Source organism: Macrosteles quadrilineatus, unplaced genomic scaffold, assembly GCF_028750875.1.
Source record: "Macrosteles quadrilineatus isolate MER2022 unplaced genomic scaffold, UCM_ALF_1.0 Scaffold_2__2_contigs__length_208266976, whole genome shotgun sequence".
NCBI classification, from domain to species: domain Eukaryota; kingdom Metazoa; phylum Arthropoda; class Insecta; order Hemiptera; family Cicadellidae; genus Macrosteles; species Macrosteles quadrilineatus.
This window is the reverse complement of record NW_026542595.1, coordinates 24,354,415-24,376,855: the sequence shown is the minus strand read 5'-3', so window position 1 is coordinate 24,376,855 and position 22,441 is coordinate 24,354,415. Positions and strand designations below refer to the sequence as shown.

The 22,441-nt window shown below is 37.5% G+C and overlaps 4 protein-coding genes across 4 annotated transcripts in view; 1 reads left to right on the top strand and 3 right to left on the bottom strand.

Annotated features, from left to right (window-relative positions):
• The window catches only part of LOC128987002 (WD repeat-containing protein 20), a 44,373-nt gene extending 27,680 nt beyond the window's left edge, over positions 1-16,693 (top strand). Inside the window, exon 4 of the mRNA XM_054407644.1 lies at positions 15,991-16,693. The gene's annotated coding sequence lies outside the window, so the exon portion shown is untranslated. The remainder of the gene's footprint in view (positions 1-15,990) is intronic.
• LOC128984005 (uncharacterized protein K02A2.6-like) lies at positions 3,166-3,960 on the bottom strand. The gene has a single exon (XM_054403287.1). It carries the CDS (start codon positions 3,958-3,960, stop codon positions 3,166-3,168), a length of 795 nt encoding a protein of 264 aa, XP_054259262.1.
• On the bottom strand, positions 4,174-4,716 carry LOC128984004 (uncharacterized protein K02A2.6-like). Its single transcript, XM_054403286.1, has one exon. The coding sequence runs from the start codon at positions 4,714-4,716 to the stop codon at positions 4,174-4,176; it is 543 nt and encodes a 180-aa protein (XP_054259261.1).
• LOC128984003 (uncharacterized protein K02A2.6-like) lies at positions 4,908-5,372 on the bottom strand. Its single transcript, XM_054403285.1, has one exon. The coding sequence runs from the start codon at positions 5,370-5,372 to the stop codon at positions 4,908-4,910; it is 465 nt and encodes a 154-aa protein (XP_054259260.1).
• Positions 16,694-22,441: the final 5,748 nt, after the last annotated feature.

The window sequence follows — 22,441 nt, the reverse complement described above, 5'->3', positions numbered from 1 at the left end:
GTTTCGACTTCGGCGTTTGAGTAAATCAGTTTACCCACAACGCGGTCTGCGCATTTCGTTTCGGCCAATGTCCGAAATAAAATGCTCACTCCGCGACGTGGGTATTTTACACTATCCACATCGCGGAGTGGGTAGAAATTTCGGACATTGTCCGAATTTGGGGATTGAGTGTAACATATATATATCTATCTACATATTAATTACGTAAGGCGATTCTTTGTGTCAAAAGTGTGGGCGACTGGGATGTCGTAGAACAACAGGAGAGGGCTCAAATTAAAGGTCTTTATCCCGTGACGGCGGGAAAAATAGTGAAATCCTCAAAATGTTATCACAAAATTGGATACAACGTAAAATGTTCTCCATAAGAATAGCATTAGAAGCCATTTACTGCTGATTTTTGTTTACTTCAATACAGCTGATCGTGATTTATCATTAAGCAAATAAGCAATATTACATTTGGATTACTCATTTGCCAATCAATTCTGCAACTGCAATGTACTGTATGTATATAAAACGTTACCTAGAATAATTAAGACTTTTTAGTTACGTCTTAGAATGTTGAAATCAATTATTTTACTGTGCAATTTGCAAACTTGTGTATTTTTAAGTAAATTAGTAATGTGTATGATAAGTAGTAGAATCATAGGAGAAGGAATTGAGCTTCTAATGACTGAAAAAATAACAAAGTTTTTTCTTCTAATTTGAAGGTTATTGTTGTGTTGAAGTAATGTTTAACATGAAATAACAACATTGACTAAATAATAAATTATTCAAACTTAAAAGGGAAAATTCTGCTTTGTTTTGATTTCAAAACATATGTTAAAGATTTATTCTACACTTTTTTTTAAATTTACTAACATTTATATTTGAGATTTATTGTAGTGTTTATATTTTGTATGAAGTGGAATTACCTCAAAGGCTACTCTTAGAAAACAACCTGGGAATAAAGATGAAATAGGTTCGTACAGGTATTTGTTCATTATGGCAAGTTTCAATTGGAAAAATAAAATTGTTTGGCGATTAAGTCCAAATAATATAGCATGCACGGTGGTAAAGGGAGCATCCATATACAGGGTTGTAAAAAAGTCCCAGGACAGTTAAACATATAAAAAAATAATGTAGATAGAGCTACAATACTTGGTACAAAGTTAAAGGGCATAAAACTCTATTTTAACACATATTCGGTGTTCCAATAACTCTTCAGGGGGACGGCCTACAAGGAATCGAAAGAAAATCTTAAATGGAAGCATAGGTCAATATGCACATCAAATTAAAGGTCTTTTTTAATAGAATACAATGCCGCAAATCGCACGCAAAATGACAGTTGTTCAAAGATTCATTTAATTTACATTGCTATTATACGCTTACTCCTCAGGGGGCACAGCCCTAGGAATCGGAAGAAAATTGTTAACGTAAGCATAGATCGATATGCACTTAAAATTAAAGGTCTTCACTAGTAGATTACGATGCCGTAAATTCAAGCTCAAAAGAATGCCTGAGTAAAAACTGGCAGTCGTTCAAAGATTCAAAATGGCGGATTTAAGAAATCTTTGAACATCTGCCATTTTGCGCAGGATCAACCTTTTGAAGTGCAGTTTGCGGCATTGTATTCTACTAAAAAGACCTTTAATTTGATGTGCATATCGACCTATGCTTCCGTTTAAGATTTTCTTCCGACTCCTTGTGGGCCGTCCCCCTGAAGAGTTATTGGATCACTGAATATGTGTTAAAATGGAGTTTTATGCCCTGTAACTTTGTACCAAGTATTGTAGCTCTATCTACATTATTTTTTGAAATATTTAACTGTCCTGGGACTTTTTTACCACCCTGTATAATAGTAAAACCTAGAGGTAGTTCCGTTATCCAAAAATATGGATGTCGAAGATGCTGATGAAAATTAATTTCATGATTGGTTTCGTTAACTGGGTAATGGAGCCCTAACCAGTTGCAAAATACCCCCGCCGCAGCTACTAAATTATTTGTTTTTTTAAGCTCTTTAAAAAGGTCTTAAGAGAAATCGGGAAATTTTGTGTTTTGAGGGTCAAAAGTGAGAAAAACCTATTTTTACCCCATAAAACCCCCCGTAAAGCCCCGTTCCCATGGTCCGATCGTGCTGGTTTGCGAACTCATTCAAGTTTATCCCGCTTTACACCTTTAAACCAAATTTCATCAAAATCGGACAAAAATTACTCAAGTTATCGCGTTCACGGACGTATATATATATATATATATAAGTCTATATATATATACATATATAAAAATTTGAACGAATGGTGTTTTTGGCCTCTGGGGACATCAAAATGAAAAAGTAAATCGGTCCCGGGTCTAGGTCTTATCGTGCCACCTACGGTAATAGCTACTTCCCTATAGGGAAATTCGCTAAAAGAATTAGGAATCAGCCGATGATTAGGCCTATTTTGATAGAATATATAAAATCAATCGCACCTTTAGGAGGAATACCACCACATAAACTTACAGTATTTTTTTTATGTTGATCAGAAACTAATCTAGGGTTAAGTTTTTTCAATGGGATGCCTTTACTTTACACTCATTTTGTTAAACAATAACTGGGATAATTTAGCGGTTTTGGCCAAGAAATAAGCTTATCTCACAATACACCTATATTTGCCTTTTCATATTTATTTGACAGAGACAATTTCTAAAATTCCAATCATGGAAGCTTTTATTTATCCTCATTAACCACAAGACCAAAGCTACCTTAGTAAACCAGTATTTATTCACAAACAATGATATGTTTGCTGCCTTTTCATGTTAAACCTCTGGAGTGATTCAAATTATTTATTGAAAATAACATCAACAAAAGTGTCGTAACCTAACCGTTACGTTAGAAAAGTGGACAGTAATTATGAAAGAACCACTTACGATCGTTAGTGAACATAGAAGAAGGAGCCGTGACGAATCATCCCACTTCAGGGCTCAGTGCACAGTGCAGCCACCCCGCAAAACATAATAACTCTTCTGTTACTAATAAATTATGACTGTTCATATGAAACTATAATGACTTCTACTACACTCGTCTTCCCCATAAAAAAAAATCAATATCATAAATTCAAAATTAACTCAACTTCCAAAATAAAATAAATTCACTTTCAATAAAATGCAACCAAAATTTCTTCTTCCCATTATTCATTAATAATTTTAATTTTACAAGTCCAGCCTGTGAGGCTTTCGCACAGTCCGTCCAGACTTCCTCAGCGAGGGTGGTGGGCTGCACTGTGCTAGCGGCGACGCAGGAGTTGGCTGAGGCTGGGCTTGCCCTAGGCTCTCCCTGGGACTGGTAGTAGGCCTAGGTACAGGTGACATCATCAGGGGACTAGTTGGTCGATCCTCCGGCGGGGGTGAATTCTTGGGTACTTGGGGTGATACAACGGGATCCTTGGGTGATACAAAAATCTCCTCCTCTTCTGCATACCGAGCTCTCAAGTGATCCGCATGACAAAATCGGGGTTTCCCACCAATAACACTCACCAGATAGGTGACCGGACTTCTCTTTAGAATTATTTTGCCAGGAACCCAAGATATCTTTTCATTTCGGACAGTTTTGACATAGACTGCCTGACCTTCTGAGAAAAATCTGCTTCTTCCCCTAAGCCTATCAGCTGCGTTTTTTTGTTCCCTGTGTTTTTGATCAATGGATGACTGGAGATTGGGTTTTAACATAACCAACTGTGTACGAGGCTTCCAAGACAGGAACATTTCTGCAGGGGTTAAGCCAGTAACTGTATTTGGAGTGTTGCGGTACGCAAACAAGAAATTATCTAATTTCATTTGAAGAGTGGTACGCTGAGAACGCTGATGTTCCTCGATCACTTGACGCAAAAGGTTTTTCTTGACCTTCTGAACACTTCTCTCTGCAATTGTTGTTATGCAAAAAGGTTTTGAACTCTTGACTAGTAAAAGATCTTCCGTTGTCTGACACCAGTTTGACAGGCAATCCATACGATGAAAACATGGTACGGAGTTTCTCGATAACCTTGGAAGAATTCATGGAACTCATGATAAATACCTCTAACCATTTAGAGTATGTGTCAATCAAAACTAAAAGTTGCTGTCTCGACTCTGGATCCTCTGCAAAGTCAATGTGTATCCTCTGCCATCGGGTTGATGTTGTAGGCCATTGCTGCAACGGTACTTTAGGTATCAAATTCCTAGTTAACTGACGTGGGCCACCACGTCTTCAATCGACTTCTCCATGCCTGGCCACCAGACATAACTTCTAGCCAGCATCTTCATGCGTGTAACTCCCGGGTGTTGATCATGCAACATTTGAAGCACAGATGAATACAGTTTCTTTGGAATCACTACACGAGAACCCCTAAGCAAACAACCTTGTTCCACGGACAACTCGTCCTTCTTCCTTAGAAAAATGGCTAGTTCCGGCTCAACCAAGCTCGTCCAGCCGTACATCACAAAATCTCGGACCTTCGAAAGAATCGGATCCTTATCCGTCATTTTACCTATATGCAAGGCAGTAATAGGTGCAATGTCCTTGACAACACAGAAATTGTTCATCACTTCTGTACAAATATCTACATGTGGAACAAAATTAGCATCCAGCTCTATAGGTTCCGCTTCTGCGAAGGGTAGCCTAGACAACGCATCAGCATGAGGGACATCCACTCCCTTCCGGTACCTAACCTCCAAATCATATGCCGATAGAATCAAGGCCCATCTCTGCAGCCTAGCTGCCGCCATACTAGGAACGCCCCTTTTAGAGCCAAAAATAGCCGTCAACGGCTGATGATCAGTCTGTAAAATACAATGTCGTCCATATATATACTTATGAAACTTTTTGACTCCAAAGATGAAAGCCAGAGCCTCCCGATGTAACTGGGAATAATTCCGTTAACTGGAGCTTAGCGTTTTCGATGCAAAGGCAATTGGCCTTAGGCTAAGGTTAACAGATGTTGCGATTCATCCGCTACCGCCAATTGCTGATACGCATTTGAAAGATCAAGGCAGCTAAAAACTGAGCAACCGCCTAGAGTTGCAAAAATATCTTGAGCCTGTGGAAGCGGATAATGTTCCATTTCAATACACTGATTAAGGGTAATTTTATAATCGGCACAAAGCCTAACACCATTAGGCTTAGGGACAACCACAAGTGGAGTGCTCCACTGTGAATTAGTAACTCTGTACGCAACATCCTCTTGAACCATTCGGTCCAACTCAATCTCAACTTTCTCCCTTAACGCAATAGGCACTGGTGTCGCCTTACAGAACTTAGGGACTGTCCCTTCCTTCAAAACAATATGAGCCTTAACACCCTTAATTTCGCCCGTTCCAGGCTGAAAAACTGACCTAAATTTACTCTTCAATTTAGCAATATCCACATCAGAACTATGATCCATAGTGGCTTTACATGAAAACACGTTTTGCCAATCTAACCTCAACTGACCTAACCAGTTTCGGCCCAACAGAATCGGTTGACTCTTACTTTATAAACTAACTACTGTCAAAGGCAAACTCGCCTGCTGATTATTATATTTAACATCGACATTCACTTGACCCAGAACAGGTACATCATGTCCTGAATAAGTAGTAAGTTTCACATTTGCTGGCCTAAGTTTGAGGTAAGAAAATTTTTCAGGCAGAAGAGGAGGAGATTTTTCATAAAATATCTCAGAAGGACATATAGTCAAGGCACTGCCTGTATCTAGAATCATTTCTAAATATACATTATTAGCCACTAGGCCTACCTTATAGCCATTGTCTGGCCCTGATTTAAGGTTGTACAAACCTATCTCTGCCATTGGAACTTCTAGGCCTAGGCCTACCTCTTCCTCCACTTGATGGACCCCCATCCTAGGTGTCGACTTTTTACCATGGAAGCTAGAAGATTTCTTGGCTTTACACACCTTCTAGAGATGACCTACTCTCTGACAACCGTGACACTTGTAACTGGCGAACGCACACGCACTAGGCCAATGACCCGCAGAACCACACCTCCAACAAGAGTTTCTAGGATTTTGGTTTTCACTTCTCCTATGCACGAAAGTTTTAGGCCTATTTTGACTTTTCACATTGATTTTCGCAATGTCCCCACGAGGTTGCCCAAATAGGCTTGACTGCGATTCGGCCTGTTCCAGCAATTCCGGTTTTTAAACAAATTCAGAATAACGTTATCCATGTGACAGGATAGGTATCTCTGTACAACCATATCTTTTGCGTAAAAAACAGTTTGTTGTTCGTCTTTGTTTGCTTTTTGTAGTAGAAGTCATTATAGTTTCATATGAACAGTCATAATTTATTAGTAACAGAAGAGTTATTATGTTTTGCGGGGTGGCTGCACTGTGCACTGAGCCCTGAAGTGGGATGATTCGTCACGGCTCCTTTTTCTATGTTCACCAGCGATCGTAAGTGGTTCTTTCATAATTACTGTCCACTTTTCTAACGTAACGGTTAGGTTACGACATTTTGGTGCAGTCGGTAATAAACCTTTTTATCATATTTAGGGTAGTACGCGATAACAGTTGTTGTTTTAGTGCGTTATTAGAGTTGAGATGATTAAAAATGGCGAGTATTAGTGTTGGCAGGATTTCGGAATTTAATCCAAGTGAGGAGGACATTGTGCCCTATTTGTTGCGCCTGAAACATTTCTTCAAAGCGAACAATGTTAAGAAAGAGAACGAGGTGTCGGTTTTAATTACAGTTATTGGTCCCAGGATTTTATCGGTCCTTTCCGATTTATTATCACCGGTAGAGGTAGATTCTAAGACCTATGATGAACTTGCAGGGTTGTTGAAATTACATTATGCGCCCAAGAAGTTGGTTGTGGCGGAGCGATATGTATTCTACTCTCGTGTGCAAAATCCGGGCGAAAGCATAGCGGAGTTTGTGGTTGAATAAAACATTTGGCTAGTTCGTGTAAATTTAGTACCTTTTTGAAAGACGCTTTGAGGGACAAAGTGATTTCCGGCATTTCTAATGAAAATATCCGGCAAAACGTCGGTTGGTGAGTCGGTGGCTCAGTTGGTAGCGTCACGGACTTTGAGCCCAAGGCAGAAGTGTCGTGGGTTCGGATCCTGGTCACTGCCACAAACTTTTATCAGTACAGTTCACCTTTGTACTGTACCGGCTCACCCCTTGCTTTGCTGAATACGTTCCACGCACAGATCTGTAGTCTATGTGGACAGGCAAGTGCAAGGTTAAAAGAGGCCGCCAACCTCTTTTTTTTAAATAAAAAAAAAAAATTGTTGTTGGAGGAATAAGACTTTGATGAAATTTATGCGTTGGCGCTCAGAAACATACCCGGGCCCCATGATGTAGGCCGAAGCTAATGCACCAACCTTTGGCACATCATGGGAGGATGACTTAAGGTCATCAGGCTCACCGGCTGCCGAAGCAACCCCTTCGGAGAGAGGGTTTCCCCTCAATCCTAACCAGGGATACCGGCTACTTGTTTAAGCGTCACTCCACCTGGGTTCCCTCAGGTACAAAACCCAGAAGGACCATAATGGAATGCCCTGACGCATTTAGTGCAAGCAACACTCGGGACCTATCCAATCCCTGACAGGCAGAGCCCGCCATCAAAGCCAGGAAGAAGGGGACCACCAGCAAGCTGATGAAGGAACCCCAACCACCTATTTACACCACTACCCGATTGAGGCCTTACCCAGTTGCTGGGAAACCAGAGGTGACCAATGCGATAGATCCCTGAACACCCCTAGTGGGCTTGAACCCAGCACCCGATCTACTTCGTTTGCCCGTCCAGCCCAACATCACTGCCAGGCCATCAGGGTTTCCCAAAAGGAGGCAGGAATAGAAGTGGGTCCCACCCGGATGAACCTATCCACCAAAGGTGGCGACACCCTTTGCTCAATTGAAGTTCCAGGGAGAACTCCCCACACTCTAGATAACCATACCTTCCGGTCTCAGAGACAGGGATTGGCCGATGGAGTGCGCCCAGCCGTTACCCTCACACTGCGGAAAGTTACGCTCCCCTTGAGTGTCCCCGTGAGCTTACGGGTACTTGCCCGATTTCACCCCCAGGAAAGGCTACTTCCAAAGTCGAGGATATGCCACACAGAATGCTGGTCGCACAGAGCAAGCAGGCCGAAGCCCAAAGAACCATAGTCACAGGTAGATGGGAGATTGATGGCGCACTTCCACCTCTCCGAGAGCTAAACACCCGACAAACCTGGATGGTAGAATGTCACTGGAGGCTCCCCCTAAGGGGCTGGCGCTTACCAGACGTCCATGACTATGGCCTACTTGAAAAGCCGATACCAACACCGAGCAGTTACCTCCCCTTTGGTGGCTAGGTTTTTCACCTCCCAGGACGAGGCTACTTCCAGAGCCGAGGATATGCCTCGCAAAATGTCAGTCGAACACAACAGGTAGGACGAGCCCGAAGAACTCAAGTCACAACCACAGTTACAGGTAGGTGAGGAGAGGCGGCCGAAGCGGCATCACTGAGAGCTAAACACCCCACCACCCTGAATGGAAGGAGTGTCACTGGAGGCTCCCCCTAAGGGGCTGGCCAACTCTTGACAGTGTGAAGACAAAGACTCTAAATTTTGTAACCATCATCCATCTTGTAAAATTACTAAGGACAAATTTTCATTGGACAATTTGGACAATTATTAAGTGTGAGGGTAACGGCTGGGCGCACTCCATTAGCCAATCCCTGTCTCTGAGACCGGAAGGTATGGTTATCTAGAGTGTGGGGAGTTCTCCCTGGAACTTCAATTGAGCAAAGGGTGTCGCCACCTTTGGTGGATAGGTTCATCCGGGTGGGACCCACTTCTATTCCTGCCTCCTTTTGGGAAACCCTGATGGCCTGGCAGTGATGTTGGGCTGGACGGGCAAACGAAGTAGATCGGGTGCTGGGTTCAAGCCCGCTAGGGGTGTTCAGGGATCTATCGCCTTGGTCACCTCTGGTTTCCCAGCAACTGGGTAAGGCCTCGATCGGGTAGTGGTGTAAATAGGTGGTTGGGGTTCCTTCATCAGCTTGCTGGTGGTCCCCTTCTTCCTGGCTTTGATGGCGGGCTCTGCCTGTCAGGGATTGGATAGGTCCCGAGTGTTTAGCCCAGTCAATAAATGTTTTTTATCGCAACTAAATGGTGGAAAGCTGGATTTTTTATATGTGATAGAACCACATGAGAGGTGTATTTTCCCAAAAGTCCCCACTTCTAGCCCTTGAGCTTTCCCCCCCACCCCCCTCCAAACCTAGAAATTGCAGTGTTTTACTTAATTGATCATAATTCGAATGATATGTAAGCTATTGAGCTGCAATTTGTTTTGTTTTATTTCTGATTAGTGTTCCTACAACTTTTGTTTTTATAACATTTGTCTAAAACCAATACTCAGGGAGATATAGAATTTAAACTTCGTTAAAAGTGTTTTTTTAGAGTGCAAAATTTTTTTTCTCTATGTATACTTTTAAATAGAAATAATACGCAAATATGGTCCAAGCAAAAGTTTTAGTACGTTTTTCAAGGTTTACAAATATATTATTGGTTAGTCATCTAGGTGACAGGGTGAAGAGCTGGGCGTCGGCAAAGAGAGCGCGTGCGGGGTAGTTGAACACCTCTGCGCTGCGTCATCGCATCTAGCCCAGCCAATAAACGCACAAACTGCCTTTTTTCGTAGCTAAATAGTGGAAAGCTTAGTTTGTTATATGTGATGGAACCACTTAAGACGTGTATTTTAAAAAAGTTCCCGATTCTCCCCCTTGAGCTTCCCCCCCCCTCAACCCCCTCGAAACCTGGAAATTACAGTCGTTCACTTTACTGGATATAAATCAAATTCTACGCATGCCATCATAGTGAAATTTGATTTGTATTATTTAATTTAGTTTATCTACATCTTTTGTACTAAAGGTTTTCTTATAAAACTATATCCAATGAGATATAGCATTTTAACTTTGTTTGATAATGTTTAAGTTTTAGAGTACACAATTTTGTTTTACCCGCAATATATTTTTTTTTCAAAAACAAATACGCAAAATGTGTCAGAAACAAAATTTTAGTATGTTTCTTAAGGTTTATGAATATATATGGTTAGTCAACTGAAAAAAGCTTATGTAGTATGGGCGTCGGCAAAGACAGCGCGTGCAGGCTTCTTAAAACAGCAGCACAGCCCTGCCCGTCGATGCATAATAAGGACTGGCACCGCTAAGTTCTCAACTGTTTCATACAAATTCTAAGACTTCCTAATTTGTACCCTACTTTACTACCAAAACAATCTGTTTCCAAGCAGCACCTCGCGGTCAGTGAAAAAGTTTTCGTCGACCCACAAATCCTTGATACAAACTGCCTCCTATCATTGATATGCCCCTCTCTTCACGCTTCCCACTAGCAAGGGTTAGCTTTCTGCTCTGCCATGAGTTTTGTAAGCCTGTGTTAAAATAATATCAGTAGCAACGTAGAAAACTGTCGGTAATATTTATAAGTCATTTTTAATCATGGCAAGGAATACAAATTAAAACCAGTCAATGTTAAAACTAACTTTTTATTAAGTCTATATAGAGGAGATTTTAAAACACTTAATAAGCGCCTTCATCTTTATTGGCAATGTTAAACGTTTGCATAATGTCTACCACAAACCAATAAAGAACTATTATGCTGACTCATTTTTAAGATAACATGAAAACAATCAAATATTAGAGAACAGATCGTCTCCAAGATCACAGTATAGAGTCTCTAAAAACGATTGATCACGACCACGTATTAGTGCTGTTAAGCAGATTCGTAATACATTGCTGCCAATTTTTAAGACAAAAAACGAATTTGATTGACACATCTACACAATATGTTAAGAAAGAAAATTTAAATAATCTGCCTGTATGTATCCCGTAAATAGTCTTGCCTGCATGTATGGGGACAAAAATGTAGTTGTTTACTTACTTATTTATAACTTTTGGATATATGCCTTATTACATTAATTAATTGGAAAGTAAATAAAAGAAAATACGTGTTATAGCCTAACACTTAAAACATAAATTTACACTTATAATGTTACTCACAATACTGTAAATGTACATAAAAGATGGTAAGTGGTGGTAGATTTCAATTCGACACTCCAATCATCCATAGACCCATAGGCGAATTGGGTCATCTCATCATTGGGTTCAGTATGTTTCTTACCCAGCTTTATGTAATGTAATATATGTATCCATGTATATTATTGTCAATAGGTGTAGCCGTTGACAGAAATAATTAAATAAATTATTATTTTAAATGAGAAACGAGTTAAAACTAACAATACATTAAAGAAATGTACAAATGATTAGGTTTCATCTAATTAAAATTTTTTGCAGTTTACTGTTTGGATCTTTACTGACCGCGAGGCGCAGTTAGAGAACTTAGCGATGTCGGTACCTACGACGTGACGCATCGACGGGCGGAGCTGCGCTGCGCGGATGCTTTGAAGAAGCCTGCACGCGCTGTCTTTGCCGACGCCCCACACTACATCAGTTCGTTTAGTCGACTAACCAAATATATATATTTATAAACCTTAAGAAACGTACTAAAATTTTTGTTAGAAACATTTTGCGTATTTTATTTGAAAAAAAAAAATATTGCGGGTAAAACAAAATTGTGTACTCTAAAACTTAAACATTATCAAACAAATTTAAAATGCTATATCTCATTGGATATAGTTTTATAAGAAAACCTTTAGTACAAAAGTCGTAGATAAACTAAATTAAATAATACAAATCAAATTTCACTACGATGGCATGCGTAGAATTTGATTTATATCCAGTAAAGTGAACGACTGTAATTTCCAGGTTTCGAGGGGGTTGAGGGGGGGGGAAGCTCAAGGGGGAGAATCGGGAACTTTTTTAAAATACACGTCTTAAGTGGTTCCATCACATATAACAAACTAAGCTTTCCACTATTTAGCTAAGGAAAAAGGCAGTTTGTGCGTTTATTGGCTGGGCTAGATGCGATGACGCAGCGCAGAGGTGTTCAACTACCCCGCACTAGCTCTCTTTGCCGACGCCCAGCTCTTCACCCGGTCACCTAGATGACTAACCAATAATATATTTGTAAACTTTGAAAAACGTACTAAAACTTTTGCTTGAACCATATTTGCGTATTATTTCTATTTAAAAGTATACAAAGAGAAAAACAAAATTTTGCACTCTAAAAGACACTTTTAACGAAGTTTAAATTCTATATCTCCCTAAGTATTGGTTTTAGAAAAATGTTATAAAAACAAAAGTTGTAGGAAAACTAATCAAAAATCAAACAAAACAATTTGCAGCTCGATAGCTTACATAGCATTCGAATTATGATCAATTAAGTAAAACACTGCAATTTCTAGGTTTGGGGGGAAAGCTCAAGGGGTAGAAGTGGGGACGTTTGGGAAAATACACCTCTCATGTGGTTCTATCACATATACAAAATCCAGCTTTCCACCATTTAGTTGCGAAAAAGGGTGTTTTATTGCATTCATTGACTGGGCTAGTTGCTTGCACTAAATGCGTCAGGGCATTCCATTATGGTCCTTCTGGGTTTTGTACCTGGGGGAACCCAGGTGGAGTGACGCTTAAAAAAATAGCCGGTATCCCTGGTTAGGATTGAGGGGAAACCCTCTCTCCGAAGGGTTTGCTTCGGCAGCCGGTGAGCCTGATGACCTTAACCCTCCGAGTGTCACGTGTTTTGGCCTTAATGTCAGCCTATTTTTTGCTCATTTGCAAGGTTTTATTAAAACTGATCTGAGAAGCCTAAAAACAATGTTAATTATACTGTTCTATATACCATTTTGTTTGGAAAATCTTGGGCTTCAATATTATATATAAAACATAAGGAAGATTTAAAAAAAAAAAATTTTTTAGGTAAAAAAATGTATAATTTCGAAAATTTTCAAAAAAAAATAAGTTTGCGCTCAATGAAATTGTATAAATTATAGGCCTATAAATATTTGAAAATAGCCACTTTGTTCTAAATTTTATGAGGATTACAAATCTATAATAATATAAGGAAGTAGATTTGCAAATAAAAAAGTTATGGGCAAAAAACAGATTTCAGTACATAGCGTTTAGCTAAGAATGCATAGCCCAACCATAGCTAGGAATCTGGCTGATAATTTACATCAATATTACTACCTACTTCTTCAGGATCATCAACCAGCACTTCAAAACCACTTAAATCTTCTTATAATGCACCACGTATATCACTACTTTTGATTTTTAACACTAAAACAATGATAAACGTAATAAAACACATCAGTCATCGGTCCGAGGGTAACCTAGCTGTTTACAAATACACGCACGTCAGCTCAGTCAGCTGTCTGCTACAATATTTTCGGAACTAAAATGAATAGTGCTTAGAGACAGACCTCTGCAGAAAGCTTAGAATATTACGGACAGAACGATACCTAACTCAATCCAGTACAGTCCGATTCAGTTAGTCATAGAGCCTTCGCCGTAAACAGTGTTCGCGAGTCGCTGCAGCGACGCACGACACTATACAAAGTGCGTTACGCGTCGCTGCAGCGACGCATGACACTCGGAGGGTTAAGTCATCCTCCCATGATGTGCCAAAGGTTGGTGCATTAGCTTCGGCCTACATCATGGGGCCCGGGTATGTTTAATTATAGGTACCGGGCTTGCAGTCAGGGAGATTCATGCTCTCATGACAAAACAAAAAAATGGAATGTCAAGAGTTGGCAGGATCTAGGGAGAGACAATGGTTGAAGCTCAGGAAGTCCATGTCTATTGTTGAAATAATGTACAGCTGGTTAATTCACATAAATGACACTTGCCACAGTAATTTTGATTTTCATTGGATAATTTTGAAAAGTAATACTATATTTAAGATGTTATTATTATATTGCAATTTTCTAACAATTTTATATATTACAAGAGGTTCTACCCGCGAATTCACGGATGTACAGAAGCCACCATTAAATTAATTTAATCATCTTTGACATTATATTTCATTTAAAAGGCCCAAGTTTGAGAAATTGTCATCTGAAAGGATGTTAAAAGCAGTGGAACCTTCTTACCTTACGTCCTAAGGTGGCCGAGGTGGGTACGGTTGTACCTACCTAAACTCACCGCTCTCTTTCACGACGTCTTTAATACTTTACTTTACTTTAATACTTTTCAATGAAATGGCGACCTGTTAAGGATCGGTGACAACCTCTTGGAACGAACAGCATACATGGTTTTTTAATCTCATATTCATCGTGTTTCGAACACCTTTAATCATTCACTTGTAGCTTCACTGTTCCATTCACCGCACCTCTTTTAAGATCATAAAAGTAAATAATAAAATAAGTAAACAAAAATGTAAACAACAATAGTTATTTGTGCAACTAGTGAGAAAAGTGAGCAATTGACTCACTCGAGAGAAATCCTTACTCACGAGCCGTAGGCGAGTGAGGAATGGTTTCTCGAGTGAGGCAATTGTACTTTGAACTCGAGTTGCACATTATACTTTTCCTACAGTTACCATAAACAAATAAATTGTTGACGAAACATAACCTATTTTTACACAGAAGTGAACTTTTAACATGTTAAGTGACAAATACAACAGTACAACAGCTGATTTACAGCCAGTGCTGCCAACGTATTTCGCGCGCATACGACGATGCCTGCATGTTACGTGCTCACTATTTTGTGCATTCACGTTGAAAATCTGGAGTGAGACAAAGTAATTAGAGTGAGACAATGTTAACATTGTCTCACTGATGAGCGAATTGGCCACTTTGCTTTCTCAAATCAGCAAGAGAACATGTACATTGTTAGGTAACTTTAGGAAAACTATATTGTCAATTGCATTGGCCAGCTGTTGTTCACTAAATTAATCTAATAACGATAAATCCCAAAACATGCAAGGCGTAGCCCTTTGGAAATCAGCCTGTAGGGCAGAGCCATTAGGGAGTTTAACCATATCAATATTTTTCGGCAAATCTACACACTCTAAGCTTCATTTTGATATGTCATATGCCTATATTTTTATCTGGTAAATGGCCTTAATCGTTTACATAAAATTGATTGTATCACTTTAATAATATAATAGATACTAAGTAAATTTTATTATTGTTGGCTTTTGATAAGTACAGGATATGGTGAGAATTGACATAAATATTATATTGTAACATAAAATAGGATGATATTTCTGTGGGGTGATGGAATATTATATAACATTGAACAAAATTGGATGAAATAATACATATTAACAAGGAGAAACATATTAAATAACTGATAACACATTAATAGGGACATTAACAAACATTACAGCAGAAAATATACAAAATAATAGAGAAATTAATGTTAATGATGAATGAATGACATGTAATATTACAACAATCAGAAAAACCCACTTTTACCTTATAAAACTCCCACAAAATTCTCGTGGTCCCATCATGCTGGTTTTTAAACTTGTTTAAATAAATGCAAGTTTACACATTTGTACGAACATTTTATTAAAATCAGATGATTTTTGCTTGAGTTATTGTGCTAACAGACACACACATATGTGTATGAATTTGAACAGATGGTGTTTTTGGCCTCTGCGAACATCAAAATTAAAAATAATTGGTCCCAGACCCAGGTTTCACCATGAGATCCACAGTAATAGCTTATTCCCCATGGGATATTTGCTAAAATGGCCCCAATTTTGAAACCAATATATATTTTTAATGATTTTTGGTCAAATAGCAAATGAATTGTGGGCCTATACAAAATTTCATACTTTAATAATTTTTAAGATATAAGTAAATTTAACACGTTGCCTACCAGCCGTCACACTGCTCTGTATGAGGGACGTTGTGAGACCAAATAGTGAATGTGTTAACTGTTAAGTAATCAAAATCAATGTAATTTGAAATATTATTGCACTGATTTTTTTCTCTCCCATCATTACTGAAAACAATGTTAAAAACTGTGTTTCTTTTTTAATTTAAAAATAATTGCTAATTAAGTTATTTCTTATGCTTAAGCTATTCATCTATTACTCCAGTGTGTTAGCTGTTCAGTAGTTAATTCTGATTTAATGCCATTGCCCCCAGGGTGGGATCATCACCATCATTGGAGACACCATAGTCTAGAACCTTGCTCAATGCATTCCAATGGCTCCAGGAATACCAACAGTTGCCTTCCTGGACACTCACCAATCTTGTTTATTGTTAAAGATGTCATTGTATAGATTTGGTTGAACATTCATTGTGCCGAGTGATATGTTTTTTCTTCAAAATAAAAATATTTCAAGGCTCTATGCCATGTCACTCACAGAAACTTGACTTGTTGAATAATTGGTTAATATTTATAAATCAGTTATTATTAATAGTAATATTGTATAGAGATATATGTATTTAATATATTTTTATCTTTAAACCCGTGTATGATTTATTTTAAGTGACATAATTTATTATTGTTTAAATCATTGAGCGCTGTGGACTAAGTCAAATTTGTATTGTTGGTTAGTTTTGTATCCATTATTATTATATTGATTGTTACAAATTATTGTGTTAATTATTATAAATTATTTAACTTGTGTTCCTAAAAATTAATCTTTAATCATAGTTTTCCTATGCAGTTATTATTCCCACATTTTTACTTTTTGTGTAGTAAGAAAACTTAAAAGGGATCACTCTTATTATGCATTGGAAACAGTATGTATAATCTAATGTCGTATGAATATATGAATATAGGATTTTGTACACATTGACAGTTAATAAAACCAAAGCATTAATCAAATACAGAACCAACAAATTCTTTTGAATTATTTATTCATCCCTTTCGGCATAGAATTTTAACTTAACTATATAGCATTGTAAATGTTTATGTTTTCAGTTGAATAAAGTGAAATTTCTTGTGAAGTTGTCTACTCTTGCCAAAGACAGGAGGGCTTGTAGATAATCAAGTGTTGCCAACAAAGGAAAGAAACCAGCAAGTAAATGGGGGCAAGTTAGTTGTCTTTGATTAATGCTGTTGGTAGCTGCAACTCTCTCAATGTCCTCACATTGTTCAGTAATAACTCTTCTCCTGTTTCTCCAAGAACTACCAATATGGTCTGAGATGCTCTTGGGTATAAACAGACACATCTGTCCATGAGAACAATACAGGTTTTCTTCTGCCAAATCTTCTTCAATCATGGAAATGGTTGAGCCGTCATCAATAAGTGTGTATGTTCACATGTGAAAATGTTCACTCAATTTTTGCCAACCAAAGTTACAGAGAGAACTCTTAAGAGAACTCTTGCCATTGTTCCTGGGTATACTACATGCTTTGTTTGTACTTTAGTTGGTTCAGGATTTTTTGTATTTTCATCTTTTTTATTTGTAAGACAGTGCAACAGTTTGTGCAGATTCTTGGTGTTTGTGTATCCAGTGGCTAAGTCTTAAAACACCAGGATGACATAGTAATTTATGTAGAGAGATAAGTTTTGCATCAGTGGAAACTACAGTTGATTGAATTCTTACCTTATTTAATGTGAAAACTTCTTCTTCGTAGAGCCCTTTTATTTTAAGTTCAACTTGTCTGGACGTTGGGTCAAAATGTTTAGTTACATTAGACCAACAAGTGGTAAGGGGTTCAACGCTACCGCTGACACCTAATTTTTCCGTTCCACAAGGTTTCTTTAACTTAAAAAATTTCACAACTTTTTGCATAGTATTTTTCTCAATTATCATCTTCCACCGTTGTGCGACTTCAGCTTTTCTGGAAAGCTTACATTTATCGGTTTCATTACTTTCCGAGCAAAACATGCACGTTTTCAGTGGGCGAATCAGTTAAAACGTGTTTAGGGTCACTTCTCTTCCAAGTTGTCTCTTCCGGACAAAAATAAATACTCATAATAGAACACTTATTTTCAAGCCAGTTACTGAATACTTTCAGGTCAGTAGGTTTTTATAAATGCAAGAGTGAAAATTTAGAAACGTACGTTTTCAGGAAAAGCACTTTAAAAATTTTTTGTTCCGTTTTTTTAAACTTTTATTATTTATTTTGTTTCATTAACATTTGAAGTTTCATAAAATGTCCATGGTAATGCAATATCTATGGTAATTTTTTATTAATAAAGCATCTTTGATGGAAAAACACGAAATGTTGTCACGATCATCACGGACATAAAACTGAATATTAAAAATAGTTAATATTATTTTTAAAACGTTTTTATTAGCTCGCTTTCTTGTCCGGTGTAAATTTTGCAATCGATTTTATACTAAGTTCCCGAAGAGCTAGAGACTTGAAACATAGCTCACAAATGGATGACAATGCAATATTATATCATTTAATTTTCATATTTTCCTTGGGCTACGCCCCATGGGCTTGTTTTTATTAGCTCGCTAGTCGCTTTCCTACAAATTTTGACATCAATCTTAAACGAAGTTCCCGATGAGCTAGAGACTTGAAATTTGAAACATAGCTCACAAATGGATGACAATGCAATATTATATCATTTAATTTTCATATTTCCCTTGGGATACGCCCCATGGGCTTCCACATTTTTCCATGTTTACATTTTGAAAGAATGTAAACATACCAATTAATTTAAGTCAGCTGTAAATACCTAAATTTGACAGTTCGAAGAGCAGAGGTTTAGAGGTACAGGTTCTGCTCCAGATATATTTAAAAAATATTAAGATAAAACATCTGATTAGAGATAATAAGGTTTTGATTAAAAACATCTGATTAGAGATAATAAGGTTTTGATTATATATTAACAGGCAATATAAAATATATTTAACATAGACTAATAATTTAAAAATAAAAATTTATTTTAAAACAAAACGTTTTTAAACGCACTAAAAAGTAGAAAATAATTTATAATATGTTGAGAGTATACATACTTGTAAGATTTAAAACGAAAAACGGGTGCATGCAATTAATTGATAATAATACATTAGTTCAATAGGTGAAGGTAATTGAATGTTAAGCTGAATGTATGTACTTACTAGGTAAGACCCATCAAAATCAACAGTTAGGCCTACTCTTGAAGCTTCACACAAATTTAGCTTACTGTGATGGATAGAGTGAAACTATTAAATCTTCGTTAAATTAAAGGAAGTTAATATAATTGGTCTGTCATCTGGCGGAGGGAGTCTAATGTTACTGACAACTGGTTCCATCTGCTTTAAGAGAATGTTTCAGATTGTATCAGTGAATTGCCATCTTTGGTCATAAACAATACATAATTTTTATCACCCAGACAGCACACTTTATCCCAGGGACATCCCATAGTAGTCCCATATGTCCTGAGAATGTCTCGGGATATGTGGGCTATCCTCAGGATATCCCGCAAAATCCCGGGACGAGTACGAAATCCACAGGATATCCTACAATATACCGTAATGTCCCGGGATTTGTAAGTTAACCTCAGGATATCCTGTAAAGTCCCGGGATATGTACGAATGCCATAGGATATCCCAGAATGTCCCATGACATCCCGGGACATGTACAAAATCCACTGGATATCCTGTAATGTCCCGTAATGTCCCGGTAACAAACTGAAGAAAAAAAAATACTACCACTGATGAAATGTACAGTATATCTAAATTTAAATGTTCAACAAGGCCAATATATAATAATTTGTTTTTTTCACTAGTGCTTTCAGAAACTTGGTTTCCATCTTCAGGTTGTGTTTACAGTAGTACAAAAAGTAAATATTTACTTAATAAATTAATTTTAAACAAAGTTAAAACAGATGATTTAAAGGATATTGGAAAAACAAAAAATAATATTAGAAAAATTAATCTTTTGAATTTTGGAAATGTTACAGTGTTGTTCTTGATGTAATTATTTTCAGTAATTCCGAATTTATAATTGGGCCGTCTTCATTATTTAACAAATAGTTTTGGTCTGTTTTTTTTTTCTAAAAATAAGATTCCCACGCATTAAGATGTTGAGGTTTTATAATTTATTTTAAAAGTTTAAGGTTTCCCAGATTGAAAATATGTCTTGTTAATACTATGGCTAGCAAGGGTTGACTTTACTTTACTGACATATTACTACCACTGAGTTCAGGAAAACTAGAGTTCTATCATAGTTGTGTGGAATGTGAATTTAATTCTAACTTTAAATTAATAAAACAACAAAAAACTAATTTTAATCATATAACAATCAATTATTACAGTGCTAATCTAATGGTGATTAAATAATCTATATTCAAATACCAGTATCCTCTCCAACTACCAGAAAAACAATTCAACTACTTGAGGCCTAAACAGATTAACAGAATCATATATAGCCTGTACTGTAGTATCAAAAATATTTTAAGTATTGCGACCATTGCAACTGTCGGCTACTATTTAACCACTTGAAAACACCCATAATCAACAAGCGCAGATAGCTCAGGAGGTAAGGTAAGAGGCTCACAAGGCGAAGGTACCAGGTTCGAAACCCGTCTGGGCCAAAAACCTTTTTCTCGTTTTTTTCTTCAAAATTTGTGTTTATTAACTATTTAATCAATTTACTAAACTTATAATTAAGCTTTTCATACTAAATCTATATTATTTTGTGTTTTTTATGTTCAGGCCCAGACCACACTTTATCCCAGGGACATCCCATAGTAGTCCCATATGTCCTGAGAATGTCCTGAGGACTACCCTGGGATGACCTCGGATGTCCCACGGATATGCGTGTGAGCTTATCCGTAGGACATCCCCGGGCGGGGACATGAGGCATTCCTGTGGATATCCTGTGATATCCCAAGTTGCCCATAGGACCACTATGGGATATCTTGCATATCCTGTCGCAATATCCGTGGGATGTCCTGAGGAGAAAGTGTGCTGTCTGGGATTGGCAGATTAAATATTTTTTGTATTTCATAAAAATATCTGTTTCTCCAGAAAGCAGTAACACTTACTTCGACGGGGGTCTACTTTTAGGCTGTGCAATTTTGATTCCTTCTCTTGCTTTTGCTTTGTTGTCCATCGTCCTGTACTTCTTTGCTAATTGATTAACTTCTGGCATAATTTTGTTAAATCGTGCAACGAGGTTACTGTAAAACTTGAACTTTATTAACATGTGAGGGTCCATTGCCTTGGCCGTATCGATCCCATAAAGTTGTGCATGTATTTTGTGGATGGAGTGGACAAAAATTGTAGTGAATTTGGCCACTAGTCTTGAACATTTAGTGACCACATTCATTGACTAGTCCGGCTTTGTTGGCAACAAATTATACAAATGAGATGAGATGTAATGGCACTGTTGTATTTCCGAAAGTTATGTATGTAGTGAGGTTTAGATGTGTTGTTGCGGTTCATCATTGACTATTGGATACTGAGATCAATAGTCAAAGGGGTTCATCAAAAGCCCGTATAAAGTATGATGAGATCTGATTTCAAGAAGCTTAAACTTTTTATCAAATCAGCAACCGTTAAAAAAGTCGTGCCATGAACGAAAAGCCATCAATTACTGTTGTACAAAATATTGTAATGAGGGGGCCTATATTACCCATCGTCGGGGAAATTTATGGAACATTAGTCCCCATGTAGTACAAACTGTTCCCTGTGAGATTGAGAGTCCAAGTGCTGAGGAAGATAACGAGAACGCCCCCTTGTAGCCCAGGGAGACGAGATCTACTACCCCTGTATGTGATGAGGAAAAGTGTAGGACCACTTTGTCTTGTCAAATTAGGAAAGATTGGGCCTTTGCAGAGGAAATTAGAAATTAAATGTAAGGTAAGAATCCAAAGTCTTGTTTTTATTCTGAGCTACCCCCCCCCCTGTTTTGTTCTGTTCACCTGAGGGGTCGTGACAATATCCTCTAAAAAATCTTAGTATTGTATTGAATCATCATATATTTCAAAATTGAAAAGTAAATATTTACAAAACAACATAAACAAAAATGAATTGCATATGTACTCTTCCTTGAAACTCGTCCTCTTCCTTTTAGCGAATTTCCCATATAGGGAATAAGCTATTACAGTAGATCTCATGGTAAGCCCGAGACCGATTTACTTTTTTGTTTTGAGGTCCCCAGAGGCCAAAAACACCATCCGTTCAAATTCATACATATGTAGCCTTTAATATTATTTTCTTGCATGTTTAGGGGGCTACTATAATATAAACTAAAACTAAATGAATATAAACCAACCTATCTACGACAAAATAGAAAAACTCGGGGAAAACATTAAATATAGTATAATGAAGAAACAAATATCAAAGATATAATTAAGATTTATATAACATAAGATATTTTCTATTTAAATTATTTTTACTTATGATTATATTATTATTTTGTTAGTTTTAAGAATGAGGTTTCAATCTTGGCGAAACCACAGAAAATAGAAGATTGCGCTGAAGGCTTCCCCAAGACTTGGTTTGGACGAAGCCTAAAGATTTTCTATATTACAGGGTGCCTCTAGTTTGAGCGAACCCGCTATGTTATTTTTTTTCTATTTTGTTAAAACTTCTGTGAATAATGTAATATTGAACCAAAAATAAAAGTTGTAAAAAAAAGAATGAGGTTATGGTAAATACATTATTTTTATGTATGATTATATTATTAATTTTGTTA